The sequence below is a fragment of the Artibeus jamaicensis genome, unplaced genomic scaffold (genome assembly GCF_021234435.1).
Source record: "Artibeus jamaicensis isolate MK-2021 breed Jamaican fruit bat unplaced genomic scaffold, CSHL_Jam_final contig_797, whole genome shotgun sequence".
Classification (NCBI taxonomy): domain Eukaryota; kingdom Metazoa; phylum Chordata; class Mammalia; order Chiroptera; family Phyllostomidae; genus Artibeus; species Artibeus jamaicensis.
Genome location: NW_026521977.1, coordinates 3867829 through 3887688, shown reverse-complemented (window position 1 = coordinate 3887688; position 19860 = coordinate 3867829). Strand labels below are relative to the sequence as shown.

The following is a 19860-nucleotide window of genomic DNA, read 5'->3' as shown; positions in this document are numbered from 1 at the left end:
TTAGTGAATTCATTTACCTAATAGTGTGTGTGTGTGTGTGTGTGTGTGTGTGTGTGTGTGTGTGTATGGAATCTTTAGGATTCTCTCTATATAGTATCTTGTCATCTACAAATAATTACTGTTTTACTTTTTCTTTTCCAATATGGATTGGCAAAAATAAACATCTTTGTCTTGTTCCTGATTTTAAAGAAAAAGCTTTTAATTTTTCACCATGGAGTATGATGTTAGCTGTGGATTTGTCATGTATGGCCTTATTATGATAATGTATGTCCCATTTATCCTCACTCTGCTGAGAGTTTTTATTATAAATGGATGTGGGATTTTGGCATGTGCACTTATTGACATGATCATGTGATTCTTATCCTTCATTTTGTTTATTGGGCATATCATATTAATTAATTTGCAGAATTTGAACCTACTTTTCATCTTGAGAATAAATCCCACTTGTTCATAGATAATCTTTTCAATGTATGGTTGAATTTGGTTTGCTAGTATTTTATTAAGGATTACTGCATCTATAAGGGATTCATAAGGGATATTGGATTATAATTTTCTGTTTTTATAGTGTCTTTGTCTAGTTTTAGTATCAGTATAATGCTGAACTTGTAAAATAAGTTGGGAGCCTTCTCTCCTCTTAAAATTTTTGGAGTATTTTGATATGAATAAGTATCAATTCTTTTTTGAATGTTTGGTAAAGTTCACCTGTGGAGTCATCAGATACAGATCTTTTGTTTGTTGGGAGTTTTTTGATTATAGGTTCAATTTTATTAGTAGTTATCAGTGTGTTCAGATTTTCTATTTCATCCCCATTCAGTCTTGGCAGCTTACATGTTTGTAGGTATTTATACATTTCTTCCAGGTTGTCCAATTTCTTGGCATATAATTGTTTGTAGTATTTTCTTATCTTGTTTGTATTTCTGTTGTCAATGGTCAATTCTCCTTTTCATTTCTAATTTTATTCACCATCCCCCTCTTTTTTTCTTGAAGAGTTTTGCTACAGATTTATCAATTTTATCTTTTCTATGAACCAGTTCTTGGTCTCATTGATTTTTTCTATTGCCTTTTTTAAATTGTTCAGTTACAGTTGTCCCCACTTCCCCCCCATTACTCTCCCCTGCCCCATCCAACCTCTACTCCCAAAGACAATCCCCACCCCACTATCCCTGTCCATGGATCCTCTGAACATGTTCCTTCACTTGACCCTTCCCTTTCATTCCCCTCATATCCCTCTCTCCCTCCCCTCTGGCCCCTGTCAGTTTGTTTTTTATTTCCATGTCTCTGGTTCTATTTTGCTCATTTGTTTGTTTTGTTCATTAAGTTCCACTTATAGGTGAGATCATATGGTATTTGTCTTTCATTGCCTGGCTTATTTCACTTAGCATAATTCTCTCCATTTCCATCCATGCTGCTGCAAAGGGTAGGAGTTCTTTCTTTCTGCTGTGTAGTATTCCATTGTATAAGTGTACCATAGTTTTTTGATCTACTCATTTCCTGATGGGCACTTAGACTATTTCTAGCACTTGGCTATTGTAAACAATGCTGCTATGAACATAGGAGTGTGTAGGTTCTTTTTTTGAATTGTTTTCTCAAGATTCTTAGGGTATAATCCTAGCAGTGGAATTGCTGGATCAAGGACAGTTCCATTTTTGTCTTTTTGAGGAAATTCCATACTGTTTTCTATAGTGGCTGCACCAGTTTGCATTCCTACCAAAAGTATATGAGGGCTCCCTTTTCTCCACATTGCTTATTTGTTAGTGATGGCCATTCTGACTGGTGTGAAGTGGTATCTCATTGTCATTTTAATTTGTATCTCTCTGATGGCTAGTGATGTTGAGCATCCTTTCATATGTCTCTGGGCCCTCTATATGTCCTCCTTGGAGAAGTGTTTGTGCAGGTCCTTTGCCCATTTTTTAATTGGTTTCTTTGTCTTCCTGGTGTAGAGTCGTGTGAATTCTTTATGTATTTTGGAGATCAAACCCTTGTCTGCAGGATCATTGACAAATACATTTTCCCTTACAGTTGTTTCTTTTTTATTTTGCTGATGTTTTTAATTGATTATGCCATTACATTTATTCTATTTCCCCCCTCCATTCCCCTCCACCCTGCACACACCTCCCCCACCGTCCCCCCCTTTAGTTCATGAACACGTGTCTCAAGTTCTTTAGATTCTGTATTTCCCCTACTATTCTTACCCTCCCCCTATCTATTTTCTACCTACCATCTATGCTACTTATTTTCTGTACCTTCTCCCCCTTTCTCCTTCTCCCATTCCCCTGTTGCTAACCCTCCATGTGATCTTCATTTCTATGGTTCACTCCTGATCTAGCTGTCCTCTTAATTTGCTTTTGTTTTAGGTGTGGTTGTTGATAACTGTGAGTTTGCTGTCCTTTCACTGTTCATCTTTTTTATCTTCTTTTTCTTAGGTAAGTCCCTTTAACATTTCATATAATAAGGGCTTAGTGATGATGAACTCCTTGAATTTGGTCTTATCTGAGAAGCACTTCATCTGTCCTTCCATTCTAAATGAAAGCTTTGCTGGATAGAGCAATCTTGGTTGTAGGTCTTTGGTTTTCATGACTTGGAATACCTCTTTCCAGCCCCTTCTTGCCTGTAAGGTATCTTTTGAGAAATCAGCTGACAGTCTGATGAAAACTCCTTTGTAGGTGACAGTCCCCTTATCTCTTGCTGCTTCTAGGATTCTCTCCTTCATTTTAATCTTGGCTAATGTAATGATGATGTGCCTTGGTGTGTTCCTTCTTGGGTCCAACTTCTTTGGAACTCTCTGAGCTTCCTGGATTTCCTGGAAGTCCATTTCCTTTGCCAGAATGGGGAAGTCCTCTTTTATTATTTCTTCAAATAAGGTTCCCACTTGTGACTGTTCCTCTTCCCCTTCTGGTACCCCTATAATTCGAATGTTGGAATGTTTAAAGATGTCCTGGAGGTCCCTAAGCCTCTCCTCATTTGTTTGAATTCTTGTTTCTTCATTCTTTTCTTTTTGGTCATTTTTCCTTTCTTCTGGTCCACTCCTTTGATTTGAGTCCCAGTTTCCTCTCCATTACTATTGGTTTCCTGTGTGTTTCCATTCATTTCAATTAGTTTAGCCTTCATATGTTCCTCTAATTTGTGACTAAAATCAAACAGTTCTGTGAGCATCCTGATGACCAGTGTTTTGAACTGTGCATCTGAAAGTTTGGCTATTTCTTCATCTCTTAGATTTATTGGCTCTGGGGCTCTGAGTTGTTCCTGAGCCATGTTTTTATCTGTTTGTGCCTGTTAGGTATGAGGAGTGGAGCCTTAGTTGTTTACCAGGGTGGGGCCACCCAGGTCGCTGGTTTGTGACGCTATATGTGGGGGCGGGGTCAGAGAGGGAGCAATGGCAGTCCTCTCGGCTCGCCCAGTCCATCCCACCACTTGCCCCCGCCTGTTTATCTGAGCGGAAATGTGCAAGCCCGCCGCCCTGGGCCGTGTGGTCTCAGTGCTCGCCTCTTCACTGGTTTATCTGCAGGCAAATACTTGACCGACTGCAGACAGCCAGCCACGCCTGTTCCCTGTGTCCACCTGTAGCTAGCCGGCACCTGGGATCTGGGCCTTAGGCTGCCTGCGCACCACCCATCTCGGGGATCTTTTTGGCCAACCCGCTCCACTGCTGGCTTTGCTCCTCTTACCGGTTTAGCTGAACATTTCGTTGTTTTCAGACTCCGTATTGTTGATTTTCTGTGTGGTTTGGTTGCGTTTATTGTTGTTAAAACTTTGTTGTTTTTAGATTTGGTTGTGCATGGATGCAAGGAGTTTCCACCTACGCCTCTATCTTGGCGGAAGTCCCTGAATTATTTCTTCTATTTTGCTGATGTTTTCTTTAGCCATGCAGAAGCTTTTCAATTTGATGTAATCCCATTTGTTTATTCTTTCCTTTATATTCCTTGCTTGAAGGGGCATGTTGGTGAAAATATTGCTGCTTTGGGGTATCTGAAATTTTCCCGCCTATGTTTTCCTCTAGGACTTTTATGGTGTCATAATTTACATATAAGTCTTTTATCTATCTTGAGTTTATTTTGGTGTATGGTATAAGTTGGTGGTCAAGTTTCATTTTTTTGCATGTAGCTGTCCAGATTTCCCAACACAATTTATTGAAGAAGCTAGTTTTACTCTATTTTATACTCCTGTCCCCTTTGGCGAATTTTAATTGACCATAGATATTTGAATTTATTTCTGGGCTCTCTATTCTGTTCCATTGATCTATGTGTCTATTCCTATGCTAGTATCAGACTGTTTTGATTACAGTGGTCTTGTAATATAGTTTGATTCAGATAGATATTGTGATCCCTCCTACTTTGTTCTTCTTTCTCAAGACTGTTGAGGCTATTCAGGGTTGTTTATAGTTCTATATAACTTTTTGAAATATTTTTTCTATATCTGAAATAAGTCATTGGTATTTTAATAGAGATTGTATTGAATCTATAGATTGCTTTGGGTAGTACAGACATTTTAATGATGTTAATTCTTCCAATCCATGAACATAGCATATGCTTCCATTTATTTATATCTCTATAGCTTTTTTAAAGACTCATTTCGTTTGTCTCCATTCTAATATTTACATTTATTTACTTCTTATTTTGGGTATTGTTTAGTCTTCTCTTTTCCTGTTCCTTTAAGTGTAAGGATAAATTATTTATATGACATTTTTTTGTTTATTGTGGTAGTTCTGTATTGCTATAAATTTCACTCATAGAACTGCTTTGGCTGTCTCCCACAAATTTTTTTTTAGGTGTTGTGTTTCCATTTTCTTTTGTTTCAATGTATCTTTTGATTTCATTGTTAACCAATTCATTGTTTAGTATCATATTATTTACCCTCCATGTGTTTGTGTTTTTCAGTTTTCTTCTTGTAACTGATTTCAAATTCATCTGTTGTAATAAGAAAAGATGCTGGATATGATTTCAGTCTTCCTAAATTTATCGAGACTTATGTCCTAATATAATCAATCCTGGAAAATGTTCAATGTACAGTCAAAAAGGATGTATTTTATTTTGTCATGTATAATGTGTGCCCATGTTTTTGGGCTAAACTTTCAGAAAAAATATCTTTTGTTTGAAATTTTTAATTCAATTATTTACTTATTTACATTTAGATGCTTATTTTTTGTATTATAAAGAAATTTTTACATTTGTTTTTGAACATATTATGGTACAAGAAATTTTATGTAACAAATAATTAGAAAACACAAGAACAGATAGAAGGTACAAGAAATTTGATGTACCAGTAACAAATTTTACAATATTTATGCATCACAGAGGCCAAGAACTTTGTCACTGTAAATATCAGAAGCATCATCTTCTTCAATTCCTACATTACCAGTATCTTCTGAGTCACTTTCCTCATCCTAGTTAATTTCATCATACTTGGTTCCACCCATAGCACTGCTGATGCTGCATTTTAAAAACAATTTAAAAGTCCCTGAACACCTTCTTAACACCATTCCATGATCTTAGGACCCAATCACATACCTGGGCAATGGACACTTTCTTCATTCTGCCTGTAGGTATTAAATCATTATCAGCTGACTGCATCCACAACAGCCACTCTTTCTTCATTAGGGCCTTAAAGGGCTTGTTTACTGACACATGAAGAGGTTGCAGCTGGCTGGTTAACCCACCAGGTACCACAGCAAGTTGGGTTTTCAAGTCTGCTGTGATTGCTTTTGCACTTTGTGTAACATGGGCTTTGAAGTGATCAAAAACAAGCAAAGCTGTTTTTTTAAGTACCTAGTACTTTTTCCCTCAAAAATTTGGGCAAAAGATCACACATTATACATGGCAAAATACTGGTATATTGTGCTGTTTTGAGGTGAAATGTTCTTTAAAAAGTCAAATCTGTCTGGTCTAATGTGTCACTTAAGGCCACTCTCTGCATGTTGATTTCTGTTTCCATTACTGTTTTACTGTTAATCTTTCCCTTTGTGCTATCAATGTCTACTTTGTATATTTAGGTGCTCCTGCATTGGTTGCATAGCTGTTTACAAGAGTTATATAGTATTCTCTTGTTAGATTGATCCCTTTATCATATTGAAATGTACTTGTCTTTTGTTACAGACTTTGTCGTAAAGTCTATTTAGTCTGATATAAGTGTGGGTTTTTTCCCATTTCCATTTGCATAAAATATCTTTCCCCTCTCTTTACCTTCAGTGTCTGTGTGTCTTTTGATCTAAAGTGGGTTTCTTATGGGCTGCATATGTACTAGTCTTGTTTTTTTTGTTTTTGTTTTTTAATCTTTTCAGCCACCCTATGTCTCATAATTTGGAGCATTTTGTTCATTTACATTTAAAGTAATTACTGATAGGTGTGTGTTATTGCTATTTTATTGTTTCTGGTTTTTTTTTTGTAGTTTATCTGTGTTTCTTATTTTCTTGTTCTCTTCAATGTTGATGACTTTCTATAGTGTTATGTTTAGATTCCTTTGTATAACTTACAGACTTTTGGTTTGTGGCTACTGTGTGCTTCACATGTAGAGGGTGGGATAAAAGTAGGTTTACAGTTGTTTTTATGGATAATACAATAATTAATAGACAATAATACAGGAATATAAACCTACTTTTGCAGCGCTTTGTAGTAAGCTATGTATATAGCAGTCAATTTTAAGATGATTGTCACTTAAGTTTGAATACATTCTAAGATTGCTACAATTTTCACTCATCCCCTACCTCATTTATGTTTCTGTCATTTGTTTTTACTTTTGCATTGATGTGTTTGTGTGTATCTCTTAATTTATTGTTGTAATTATACATGATCTTCCTACTTTACCTTTTAACTTTTGTACTAGCTTTATAATTGTGATCCACTACTTTTATTATGTTTGCCTTTGTCGGGATTTTTTCTTTCCTATATTTTATTGTTTATATTTTCAATCTTTTCTTCTTAAAGAAATCCCTTTAACATTGTCATACTGGTTTAGTGGTATTGAACTCTTCTAGCTTTTTCTTGTCTGGAAAACACTTTATCTCTATTTCAACTGTAAATGATAGCCTTGCTGGGTAGAGCATTCTTGGTTGTATGTCTTTGCCTTTCATCACTTTGAATGTTTCTTGCCATTCCTTTCAGGCTGCAAAGTGTCTGTTGAGAAATCAGCTGACAATCTTGTGGGAGTTCCCTTTTATGTAACTGCTTTTCTCTTGCTTTTAAAGGTCTCTTTGTCTTTAACCTTTGACATTTTAATTATGATGTGTCTTGGTGTGGGCCTCTTTGCGTTCATCTTGTTTGGGGGCCTCTGTAATTCCTCAATTTGTATTTCTGTTTCTTTCACCAGATTAGGAAAGTTTTCTTTCATTATTTCTTCAAAAAAGTTTTCAATCCCTTGTTCTCTCTCTTATCCTTCTGGTACCTCTCTGATGCAAATGTTGGGGTGCTTGATGTTGTCCCTAAGGTCCCTTACACAATTCTCATTTTCAAAAATTATTTTTCTTTTTGGTATTACTATGGATGTTTTTTATTGCCTTATCTTTCAGATTATTTACTCAATCCTCTGCTTCATCTAATCTGTTCTTGATTCCCTCTAATATAGTCTTCATTTCTGTTTATGTTTTCTATCTCCATGTAGATATTTCCTATTTCTTTGTCGAAGTCCTCCCTGAGTTCACCTATTTTCCCCCTAAGATCATTGAACATTCTTATAACAACTGTTTTGAAGGCTATATTTAATAGATTGCTTGTCTCTATTTTGTTTAGTTATATTTTCTGGATTTTCATCCTGTCTTTCATTTGGAACTTTTTTCTTTGTCTCCTCATTTTGGCTGACTCCCTGAATTTGTTTCTAGGTATTAAGTAGATCTGCCACATCTTCAGTTCTTGGCAGAGTGGCCTTATGTAGTAGGTGTCCTGTGGGGCTCAGTGGTGCAGTCTCCTTGGTTACCTGAGCTGAATGCTCCAGTGGTGCCCCTTGTGTGTGTTGTATGTGTCCTGCTGTTATAGTTGAGCCATGACTGCTGTTGGTACATCAAGGGTGGGACTGATCCTCAGATTGAGTGGCTGTGAGGGCTGTTCGTGACTGGCAGACAAACTGTTATGTTGGGGCTGACCCAAGGAGCAGGGGTCACTTTAGCAGGGCTCTAATACAGCCAAAGCCGCCCTTTGGGTGTGTTGTTTGTTGAGCTGTTAGGTAGTGCTCTGGTGTGTTCTGAAGCTACCCACCAGCTATGTTGGTTCCATAGGTCCTTAGGAGGGGAACCAGTGCAGGTCAAGCTGAGCTTTTGCTTGTACCGGCCTCTCTTCTATCCTAATTTCCAAACAAAAGCCCTACCTGATCCTTATGGTTTAGCCCAACTATCACCATCTTTATCAAACCTTCCCCCACTCCAGAGAGAAGCGATCATCACCTCCTCAGTTCTCATAACCTCTTAGTTGTACCTCTTCATGGCAGTTATCACCACTATCCTTTTGTTCTGGGACCTGGTACAACCTTTCTCTCCCTTGCTGGCTACATGTGCCTTGAGGTCAGGGATGGCCTAGGCGTGGGGTCTCAGGACCACCAGACAGTCAGTGATAGTGCCCCTCTATGTGGAGGTTTGGGTGGAGGAATTCAGAGCAGAGGCAGCAATGGGGAGTGAAAGCACACAATCCCTACTTGTTCACTTGTCTTTAAACAGCCAGGAAAGTACAAGCAAAAGGGCCTAAACATAGCATTCCTAATGTTCTAAACTGACATAAACAGAAAATTATCTACAACATAACACTGACACACTAGTGCCGGTAAAATGGAATATTTCAGTCAGTCAGCTTCAGAAACAAACATCTGCACTAGGGAGGCTGCTGAAGACATGTGCCTCCTACGTGCACACATGCACACACAGTTCCAAGCACTGGCACAGGAGGAATAGCGGAGCAGTTTCTTCCTTGGGCCTTTTTTTTTTAAGTCTTACATCTTCAACCTAACTCTGACAAATCATCGCTGGGCAGTTTGGATGGGCACAGGACAGGAAAGACACTCATACTCAGAGCAGAGCTGCCAACAATGACTGGCCTGGGACACCGCTCTTTGGCAGGTCAGCACCCTGTCCAGGGACAGAAGAGCCTGGAAACAGGGCACGAGGCAGTTCCTGTGGTACCTCTGCCCTGTGCCATGTCTGCTTGGGTCCTTATTCCCAGGATCCCATGCGTGAGATTTCAGGTTTTGTCTTCCCATGGCCACGTGGTTTGCGGTTCACTAAGGATTTCCAAAACTGGGCAGTTGTACTCTGTCATACCCTCCCTTTCGAATGGCAAAGAAGCCTTCAGAAAGGAAACTCTTCCCTCTGCTATGAAACATGAGCTTAGCCCTGCGCCCTGAACACTAACACAGGAAGAGGGTCTCACCATCTTGTCACAAACCCAGGGGAAGAGCAAAGTACCTTCTGGCCGTGGTTTTGGCTTTTCCAACCCTCCATCTTGCATGAGCTCGAAGGCAAAGGAGACATTTAAGACCTGGAAAGAGAAATGCAGTGCGTGTGTTGTTACACATTCGTTCCTGGACACTTGTGGATCCTGAGACCTGCTCCTAAAAGTGATGGAGTCAGTACTGTAACTAGAGGGATAGAGGCTGAGCTAAAATGAGGCCCTAATTTGAAGGAGAAATGAGGCTACCAAAATGGGCAGGCCATGTGGAATGTGAGCTGGACAGTCCCAGCCTGCTGTTGGCGAGCGCTTCTGGAGGAGTTTGGGCTCCTCTTCCTGTCCTACTGTGTTCCTGTGTCAACTGCCAGGATTTCCAACTCAGTGACATTAACGCTCACTGCTGAAAGGATCAGACAGCAAGATGTGTTAAGAGGCAGAGAAGGGTTTCTGCCTTGGATCAAATGTTCCTTGTCTAGCACACAGGCTGTGGCCGCCAATGAAAGGCATCAGAACTGGGCTGAGTGTGGCTCCTCAAGTCAGACCAGCCTTGCAACTACCTTCCCCGCCACTTCTGGGAAGAGGTGTGACTGGCCTATGGCACCCAGCCAGAGCATATGACTAGGCAACCAAGGCCAGGCTCGGGTAGGGGGTGGGTAGTGAGGAGAAAGCTATTTGGGATGCTCAGTGGTCTGCAGGTAGCTTTGTTGCTGCTCAGTGCTCATCAGAATGGACTCTACCTCCAACCTCTGAAGACCCTGGATAGACAGGCAGCTGCTGCCTTTTCCTCAGATGGCCCCAGCATAGATGTAGGCAGATGAGTCAGGGCTCATGGGCTAGGGCCTTTCTTCACATCATCTTCCCTTACCTTCTGTTCAAAGCTGTCTGGGGTCAGGAAGAAGCTGTGCAGGGGCACAAAATAGCCCTCCAGGAGTCCCATGAGCAGCACCAGGTACACCCCATCTGCAAACTGGAGGGAGAGAGCCAGGTGAAGGCACTAGGCCCCTTTGCCCGCTCCCCCCACCCCCAGCTGAGCCACATTCAGAGGGTTCATCAGCTTCTATGTCAACATGTCTGGCCTGGCTGGTCCAGACCTGGAGCCACAAACCCATGGCCCAGCATTTACTGAGCATCGACCATGTTCCAAGCCTTTATCTGGCACCTGGACCAGAGACATGCATCAGTGGCCCCTGTCCTCAAGGAGCTCATAGTCCATTAGGAAGAATGATGTGGAGAAAATGCAGAGGTTGCTCTAATGGAAGGAAGCACAGTGGCTAGTGTGAAAACGACGAAGTTCACTCTCTCCCACTGAAGGCAACAGGGAAGACTTCTGGAGGCAGTGCTGCCTGAATGGAGGCCTGAGGGATGAGCAGGAATCAGCTAGCGTGGGGCAGGGAGAGGAAGGCAGGGGTATACCCAAGGCCAATGGCATGAGGCTACTACGGTGACTTGCTTTATGAACAAAGAACTCTAGCATCATCCGGGCCTAGGTATTGCCCTTTCTCACATCTCACTTTATCATTGCTTGAGAGGCAATATAGCACAGCTATTGCAAACTCGGGCTCTGGAGCTAGGCCTCTAGCTCTACTACTCACTGGCTATGTGATCTGAGCAAGTTACCTAACTCCTCTGTGCCTCATTTTTCCCATCAGGAAAATGGGGATGACAATAGTATAGTATCTACTTAGCAGGGTTATCATGAAAACTAAGTTAGTTAATAGGTCTAAAGTGCCTAGAACATTGCTGGACATGTAGGCAACATTTAATAAATATTAACTATAGCAAGTCCTCAAATAATATCATCACATTATAATGGTGATGGGGAAAAGAATGGACACTCAGCTGAGGCCACTGTCTGTTTCTATGTGGAGTTGGCATGTTCTCCCCATGTCTGCGTGGGCTCTTTCCCAGGACTCTGGCTTCCTCCCCCATCCCAAAGATGCGCACATCAGGTGAACAGGCGTGTCTCCATCATCCCAGTCTGGGTGAGTGTGTGTGTGTGTGTGGCCCTGCGATGGAAGGGCACCCTTTGTTATGGGTGCATTGATGACCCAGAACATGAACTTGACACAGGAGCAGCTTCCTCCCTGCTTCTGTCCTCAAGTGTGTAGGGCCTAAGCATGACTCATTCCATGTCACCCCAAGGTGGATAATGCGACAGCAGACCCCAGCATCTGTGTCAAAATCCAGGTCCTCCCATGGAACTAATTAACTGGGCCTCATTCTGGCTATAGCTAGAATGGCCTGAGAATAAAAAAATCCAATCTGTCAACTCAGGGGAGGACCTTGGATTAGGGTCAAGGTCCCTCACAGCTCTGAGTGCCACAGATACAGGCAGCTCCCACCCCTGACTGCTCTTTCTGATGACTGGATGGTAAAACCTGCAGACAGACACCAAACACACCAGGCAGAGACTCCTTTGCACAGCATTCCCTACCCAGGAAAACAGAAGTGAAAGTTCCGGAGCTCATGCTAGCTCACTCGAGGAAATATCACTTTTCCAGAGCATTCCCTAACTCCCAAAAGAGTATATAAACTCATTCCACAGAGTTCAGACACACTCAGTGCTCAGGCACAGACCCGGGAATTGCTTTTAAAAACAACAGGAGACGACCACGTGCTCACAAGAAAACCACACTTTAAAAACTCATTATGAATGAAAGCAGGTTGGGAAACAGGATACATTACTCAATCCTAAAGAATCTCCCAGTAAAGATTAGTTGTTATAAAGGAGGGAGAAAAGTTTTACAGTAGAGAGATTTGGTAGACACCAACTTACCCCAGTGATCAAAGTTACTATCACCAGTGACAAGCGCATGGACAAGGTGTCTGAGAAAAACACAGCACTGCTTAGGTGTTGTTGTTACCAAAAATGCATCACCTGAATCTAACTGTGAGTGTGGGGTGGGGGGGGGAGGGTGGGAAACTGAGAAACTTTCTATGAACCCAATGGCCTGCCTGCACACTCTTCAAAAATGATGTCATGCACAGAAAGGCTGAGGATTTGTTCTATAATAAAAAGACACTAAAGAGACATGACAACTAAATACAGCATGTGAGAATATTAGGGCAGCTAGAAAAACTGGAATATAGTGGTTTTTTTTGAACGATGAGACATTTTCAAAAGTAGATAAGTATCAACAATTTCATATGGTTTTACCTAATGTATTATATCAGTGTTAAAATTACCAGAATTTGATCATTGGATTGTGGCTACCTAAGAGAATGTGCTTGTTATTTAGAGATGTATGTTGAAGTACTCAGGGTGGAGAGAGAGGAAAAAGCCCCCAAAACCCACAGATGGCCACATGTTAACAACTGATGTATGTGGGTGAAGACTATATGGGTATTCATGATAATGTTCTTGCAACTTTTCAAAATAAATTAAGATAAATTCCGAGCAGTTCATCCCTTTGAATGCAATAGAATCCCCTTCCTCCTGAAAGCCCTCCTGGCAATGCAGGGGTTGAGCACTGGGAATGGTGGCTGTCGAACAGGACCTGGCCCACTACCCTCCACTCAGGGCTGTCACCCACCTGGGTTTCCAGTTCTGTGACCTCCAAATTCAGTTTATTCAGGTGTTTGTTCACAAAAGTGATCAGAGTCTAAAAAAAAGCACAGGCCAGGCATTGAGATGGAGACTCTCCCCAGGGCCAGACCCTTGAGGCCCCCTCTGTGACGCCACTGTGGGGCCCACCACCAGTGTGATCACACAGCACGAGGCCCAGCCGAGAGCACGGGGCCTGGATCCCTGTGCCAAGCTGAGTGATGATGAGCAAGCAGCCTATGAGGCTCTTCGGCAAAGCCCCTGGAGTTCATAGGAGAAGATAGCCCCCAAGGATTTGCAGTCCCCTACACTATGTGATTCAAACTGTGAAAGGAGCCTGAGAGGGTGGAGTGAGAGGTGGAGCATCTGGTCCCAGGCTCTGGGAGCTGAAGGAAAATTTGGAAGGGGACCAGAGAAGAAATGACCCCACTGAGTCCTTCCTTCCAGTCCCTTCCTGGGTGCCTGTGACTAGGGAGACAGGGGGAGGTCTGTGTGAGGAGAGAGGCACAGCTGGGGGTTCAGTAAGGGTGGAGGACAGGGTGTTCAGAGTCTCAGAACTCAGAGATGCTATCATCAGATGGGAGAAGGAAGGGACTGGATGAGGTATTCAGTGAGAACAAGACAGATAAAATGGACATCGAGCAGGAAAGCCCGACATCTGCAGAGATCTGGTGATGAAACCAGTTTCAGGAAGCTTGAAAGCTGCAGGGATGCGTTTTCCTAAAAAGTTTTGCTACATCTCACTCCCCCACCCTGGCCCCCATCCTTTCCTCCCAGGCGCCTCTTTCCTACCTTTTTCACCACGTTGAGCTTATCTGGTGCATGGTCGAACAAGGTGTCGAAGGCATCGCGTTCTGAAAGAGAAAAATGTCCAGTGAAGCACAGAGCGGATTCCTGGCGGGAAGCCCACCCCGAGTCCTGGGCACATGGTCGGCTACATATGCAAATTCTCCAGGGCGTGAGGCTGCACTGGGAACTCCAGAAGTTGGTTTGTGGGCAGAGATTTGGGGTTGATTCTTACATGAGGGGCCTTGTGTGTATAAGTGTCCACCCTCTATGTTAACCCTGTTTTGGGCTGGGGTTGAGGGGCTCTGTCAGGCACTTTGACTTGGGACTGGCTGTTTCTGTTTGGTCTTTCTGTTCATTACATCATGATTTAGTCACGGTTCTAAAGTGTTTCTGAAGCTTTTTGGAGGCAGAGTGTTATCCAAATGTCCAATCACTTCACCCCGTAATTATCAGAACCAGGTTACCCACAAGACACATCCTGGTAGGGCGGATAAATAAGCAGACTGGGAACCACAGAGCCCAGGACCAGATGTGAGCTCCTCTTCTGGAGTGATCTGGTCACTTCAGTGCTTTGCACCCCAGCTTCCTCTTGTGAAACAGACCTCCCAGGTGTGTCATGAGATGAGAGATGAGAATGTACGTGCCTGTGCTGTGTAGACCGGAGTGTATGCTGATCTGAATTGTTTTAGCATTATTGGAATCATTCAAAATATGCATAGTAAATACAGGATCATAGGAAACAGCAAAGCCATGCCCCCTGCAGGGTTTTTCCTTGCTATAGCCCCCATGTTTCCTGAACTGAGAGGTGAAGTAATGGAGGGATCTCAGGCAGCAAATGAGAACAGTCTCCAAGAGGAACCTGGGGCAGGGAAGGCTCATGGTCCTGGGGGTCCGTCTTTTTCTCCTCTTGCACCAATGGGCAAATCTGAGACTTCCAGGAAGGTGATTGTGATCTCTGACATTCACAGACTTTATAAACAAACCCAGAGTTCTGAGAACTGGAAGAGATAGGAGCTGTGATAAGAAAAGAGAAAGAAGGCAGCTTCTAGAAGGGCTGGGCAGAGTGGATAGCGGAGACAGTCCAAGCGTGTAAATACACTTCCTTCCTTTACTTTCACAATACACTTAAAGCAAGACTGCCCTGCAAATGCCCAGGACCCATCCAGAAACCCAACAACGCCAACGGTCTGGTTACTTGCAAAAGGATGGCACAGCTGTGGTTAGTTTTCCTCTTCCCTCCAGTAAACTGACCCTTCCTCCCAAGCGGCTGTCACCAGGCTGGTGCAGACACACATGCAGGAAGCAAGCTGAGTGCCAGTTCTCCCCAGCTGTTGCAGAATTAACTGGACCCCTGTGGCAGCCACCAGCAGCATAGGACAATTTTATATAACTTACCGTGCCTTCCAGAAAGAGCCCTGTAGGAAAAGGAAAAAGAAAACAGTGTGAATCTTCTCGCCCTTGGTTGAAAAGCCCCAAAGCTCTCTTGGCATTTTATTCTGCACTTAACAATTTCACTGCCCAGGATGCTGTGGGCATTAGCTTGGGGAGGTCAAGTTCTTCTCTCTCCTGTTCGTCCTGTGATACCCATCAAGCTGCACCTCGCTTTGATCCAGAATAGTTATCTCAAAGAGGGCAGGAACTGGAACTGCACTTACAGCCATGAAGCAGCAAAGTACTAAGAACACAAGCATTAAAGGCAGACTACTTAGGTTTAAATCCACAGAGCCATTCGCTTGCTGTGTGACCTTGAGCAAGTTACCAAACCTCTTTGGGCACCAGGTCTCTTATCTCTAGAATGAGGATAATGTCACACACCTCAATAGCATATTGTGAGCATTAAATAATTTAATATGTAGAACGATTTCCTGGCATGTAGTAAATGCTCAATACCTTTTTTCTCAATACATTTTTGGTTCTCATTAGTTTATCCCAACTGTGCATCTATTACCCATGTGCACTGGGAAGCATAATGAACTCGGAGTTCACTGTGGGATGGACCAGCGATAATCTCCTTCTCCATCTTTGGGCTGTGGGGTTTTAGGAGGTATAATCATTGCTTCATGTGTATATTACAAACAGCGACAGATACAAAAGTGCTTCATAACCTGTGCTGTGTTGTCATCCTTAGGAGTGTGTATCTGTCCATGTCTATGTGGCAAGGTGGCAGAGAGGGACCGTGGGAAGGACAAGGGGCAGCGGAGGGATTGCTCTGGAAACTGAAACTTCATGTTCCCTGACCTGGGAGCATCTCACAGGCTCCTCTCAGATCTGTCTCCCCTTTTCCAGAAGGTGAAATAGTGGACGTGGACAAGCCTGGCAAAGGATACAGGCTTTGAGGAGGTGGGGGCATGAGGGTAAGGAACTTTGCTCCCCTCATAGCAGGACTGAGCCAGGGCAGCTTTCTGCCCACCCCCCACAGACCCCACAGACCCAAGGCCAAGAATCAGTGTGCCTCGCACAGCAGCTGCCCCTCGGCTGCTAGGCCTGGGCCCTGGAGCGACGTGGAGGCAGGCCATAAACTGGGTCACCCCTCATCTCTGCCCTACCAGGGTCCTGAAATGCCCACAACTCCCAGGCCCTTTCGAAGGCACATGCATAGTGGGGTCCACACAGGCAGCACCCTGGACCCCCGTCAGCCACTGTGAGGGAGGGGGCTGAGTTTCCTCCAGTCTGGGCAAGGCTCGCGTGGTATGGGTCAGCTGTGAGTCAGCTGTAACCAGAGAATGCCAGGGAAGACAGCAGTGAAGGGCAAAGGGGAAGGGGGGCAGGGCTGTTACCACGTTACATCCTCTATGGTTAGCAAAATGCTCCCCACTTCACAGATGAAGAAACTGAGGTCAGAGAGGTTAAAGACTCCCATGTGAGTAAAGTGGCAGAGCCTGGGTTTGAACTCAAGTCAGGCTGGCTTAGAGGTCCCCGCTCTTTCCACTTGGCTACCCTCGTTCAAGGGAAGATAGAGGAAAGTTGGAGCAGGGTGTCCTTAAAATGAACTTTACCTGGCTGTGCGTGGGGCCAGGGCTCAGGCCTGCCTGGGGGTCTGAACCGTGCCCCCACCCCGCCCCCAGAGTCCTGCTCTTTTTGCCTGTGACCCAAACATGTCTTCCCCATGGCAAATCTCTTACATGTGCTGATACTCCAATTCCTTAATGTAAGTGAAAACAATAAAAATACCACCCTCAGGTGGAGAGGGGCTTTCTGGGTCATGGCACGTGACCAAATCAGATTCAGAAAAGGAAGAAATATGTCCTTTTGAAGGTTAACAGTTTAAATTCAATCCCATGTTTATAGCATGGCGATTTCACGCTGGTTGGCTTTGGGGGCACACTTTTTTCCTGGCGTGCCACGAAATTAGAATTTTTCAATCATTGCTAATTCTCTCTCCCCTCTTCCCCACCCAAGTTTGTACCTTAAGCACTGAGAGGCATGTTTTGAATGCATGGAAAAGGCTAAACTATAATCATTGGCTGAAGTCTAATCCCTCTTGCACTCCCAATAAATGAAAACTAAATATCAGCAAATGGACGAATTTCGGAGAAACATCTGTGTTCCATTACAGAATCGCTGGCAACAATGGTGTTGACATACTCTGTGTTACCAGTTATTTCCTCTTGGATTTGCCGAGACTGGAGGATTCCTTCTCGTTTCTGAAACAGGGGTGGGGAGAAGGGTTGGGAGGAGGAGAGAAAAATATGCTTTAGAAAAATATGAAAAGCTGATTAGCATTCCTGATACTGAGAAAGTTACTGGTGTTAAGAAGTGACTCTGGAGTTAAGAGACTTCCAGAAGAGAAATGAGGCCCCTGACTTCCTGGGGCTGGACTGTACCACTTGTACTTAAGTGCAGTTCATGTTTAGTCCAAACAAGTAGGCTGTTTCTTGGATGGTGCATCTTTTCTTTCTTTATTGGAAGACATTCTGTTGGAAGCACACTGTTCGCCTCCTGGAGTAATCCACAGTAAACCAAATGGAAATTAAGGCCGGGGTGTGTCTGCCCTCCAGCTGGGGCCGCAGAGGGAAGCTGAGAAACACATTTAGCTGGGGGACTGGGGTGGAGGAACGAGGCCAACTTGAAGAATTCAAACAGAGAGAGTTTTTTTGTTGTTCTTTGTTTTTTTGTCATGGATGAATATAGGAGCTTTTAAATAACTAGTACTGTCCTTAGGTAACTAGCTCAGTCTCTGAGAAAAGGTTAAATACTTTGGACACCCACCTACCTATTGACCCAGCCATCCATGTGTCTGACCTCTATCTCGTCCCCTCCAACTCTTCTTTATTTTGTTAATCAGTGCCTTTTATGTACAAGCCCTTGTGTTGACCTTGGAGCAAATAGTATGGAATGCACGACATTGGTTCTGGACTTGAGGAATATGGAGTAAAATAGCATAGATGAAGCAGGTAGGTAAGCATGGCTTCCCCCAGCCAGGGGCTTTGCCTGATGACCCAGTTCAGTTGAGATCACAAGGATCCCCTTTCCATCTCAAAAGTGTCATGGAGAATAAATCATGAGGTCACCCTATGCGGAAAGAAAGTGCTCAGTGCAGGACAAGAGCAGGCACTTTCAGCAGAGATGGTCAGGAAACCTTCCAAGGGGAGGGGACCTTGAGCTGGAACTTAAAGGACACACAGAATTGGACTGGACACACAGGAGAGGCCATTCCAGTGGGGGAAGCAGAGCAAAAAGGCAGAGTGAGGAGAGCACAATGCGTTCAGGGGGCAGTTTGGAGGGAGGATGCCATGAGTCAACAGGGAGTTGGCTGAGTGCTGGTTTAGTATTTAAACCCCATCACGTGGTCATGGGGCTAAGGAAGGAGTGTTCAGATTCGAGAAGGCCTTCTGATGGGCGTGAGGAGGGAGATTCATTTTATCAGGTTCCTTCCTAGTCAGCTATACTTGGAGGGTGGTCTGGGCATGGAAGCACTTGTCAGAGCAAACTCATTTTCCACAAAGGCGGAGATGAGTGTCCAGAAAGGACCCTCCAAGTGCTGGGGTCTCAATACAAGCCTGCCTTCTTGACCCACCTTCCCAAACTTCCAGAACCTTCTCTTTCCATTCTCAACAGCCACAGAGAACCTAGTGTCCTTACAAAATACTTTGACAGAAGGAAAGATAGAACTGGGTAAAGGCCAAGAGTATATCTGAATTAGACTAAGAAGAATGGATTATCAAAGCAAAGGAGGAAGTTAAAAACATCATTTAAAGGAGATCCAGTGGCGATAAATCGGAACGTTTTCCAAATTCAGCTTTAACATAACGTAAAATTTGCACACGGGGCTGATGGAATCTGTGTCCTTGTCTTGTGAGGCCATTCACAGACAGACCTCACCCTCAACATCATGCAGCATTAAATGCTTTTATATACCGCATGGAAAAGAAATCTGGGTTAAATAACCCCTCACACTGCATCCTGATTCAGTGCGCTCCATTATCTGTTCCCCAAGGAGCTCTCTGTAGTCCAGTGACTCACAGCCAATTCTGAGTCCTGCTTCTGCGCCTGTTTAACTTGATAAAGCAGAGTACCCCATCAAACCTGACATGCATTGATGCCATTTTATGTAATGTGTCCTCTTTTCTCCCTCATGCTAACAAAACTGCCTACAGGAGAAATTAAACCAACAACAGCCTTCAGATGGTCCATAATTGAGCTCAAAATAAGGCAGGAAGCATGGGCTATTGTGACCACTCTTTCAAAATAGGAGCCCCCCTTTTCTGCTCAGATTTGGAATCATAATTTAAAAAAATATAATGAAATGGATTCACACATTATTGATCGGTACAAATAACACAGTAGAGATGGCCTGGATCCACTAGGAAAATGCTTGTACCAGGAAGCTCTGGGCTGGCCACGTATCCGTGGCAGACAGAAAATGCTTAGCACCATGTTTGACACAGTTGAGTGCTCAATGAATGAGGCCAATTAGTCCCTTTCAGTCAGCTGCACTTAGTGTCTGAACCACATACATTCGCATTGACTATGGGCTTCTGATAGCGCTCTCTGCTGCTTATCTCTTGGCAGGCAGGGCCAAGGTGTCATATTCCTATTATATCCTCTTGATGCTTAGCAAGTCCAGTACCCAGAATGTGTCAAAGAAATACTTTTTCATTAGGGCACAGCTGAGCAGCTGACTAAGCAGCACCCCGAGTCTTCTTCCATTAATGTCCGGTCCCTGAA

General features: G+C 43.5%; 1 protein-coding gene across 1 annotated transcript in view; it reads right to left on the bottom strand.

Moving 5' to 3' along the window:
- PARVA (parvin alpha) overlaps positions 1 to 19860 on the bottom strand; it is a 157864-nt gene that overhangs the window by 5960 nt on the left and 132044 nt on the right. Inside the window, exons 7-12 of the mRNA XM_037146868.2 lie at positions 17278 to 17336; positions 15088 to 15107; positions 13696 to 13757; positions 12893 to 12961; positions 10225 to 10326; positions 9377 to 9449 (exon numbers count right to left, since the gene is read on the bottom strand). Coding sequence (XP_037002763.1) covers positions 9377 to 9449; positions 10225 to 10326; positions 12893 to 12961; positions 13696 to 13757; positions 15088 to 15107; positions 17278 to 17336 — 385 coding nt within the window. The remainder of the gene's footprint in view (positions 1 to 9376; positions 9450 to 10224; positions 10327 to 12892; positions 12962 to 13695; positions 13758 to 15087; positions 15108 to 17277; positions 17337 to 19860) is intronic.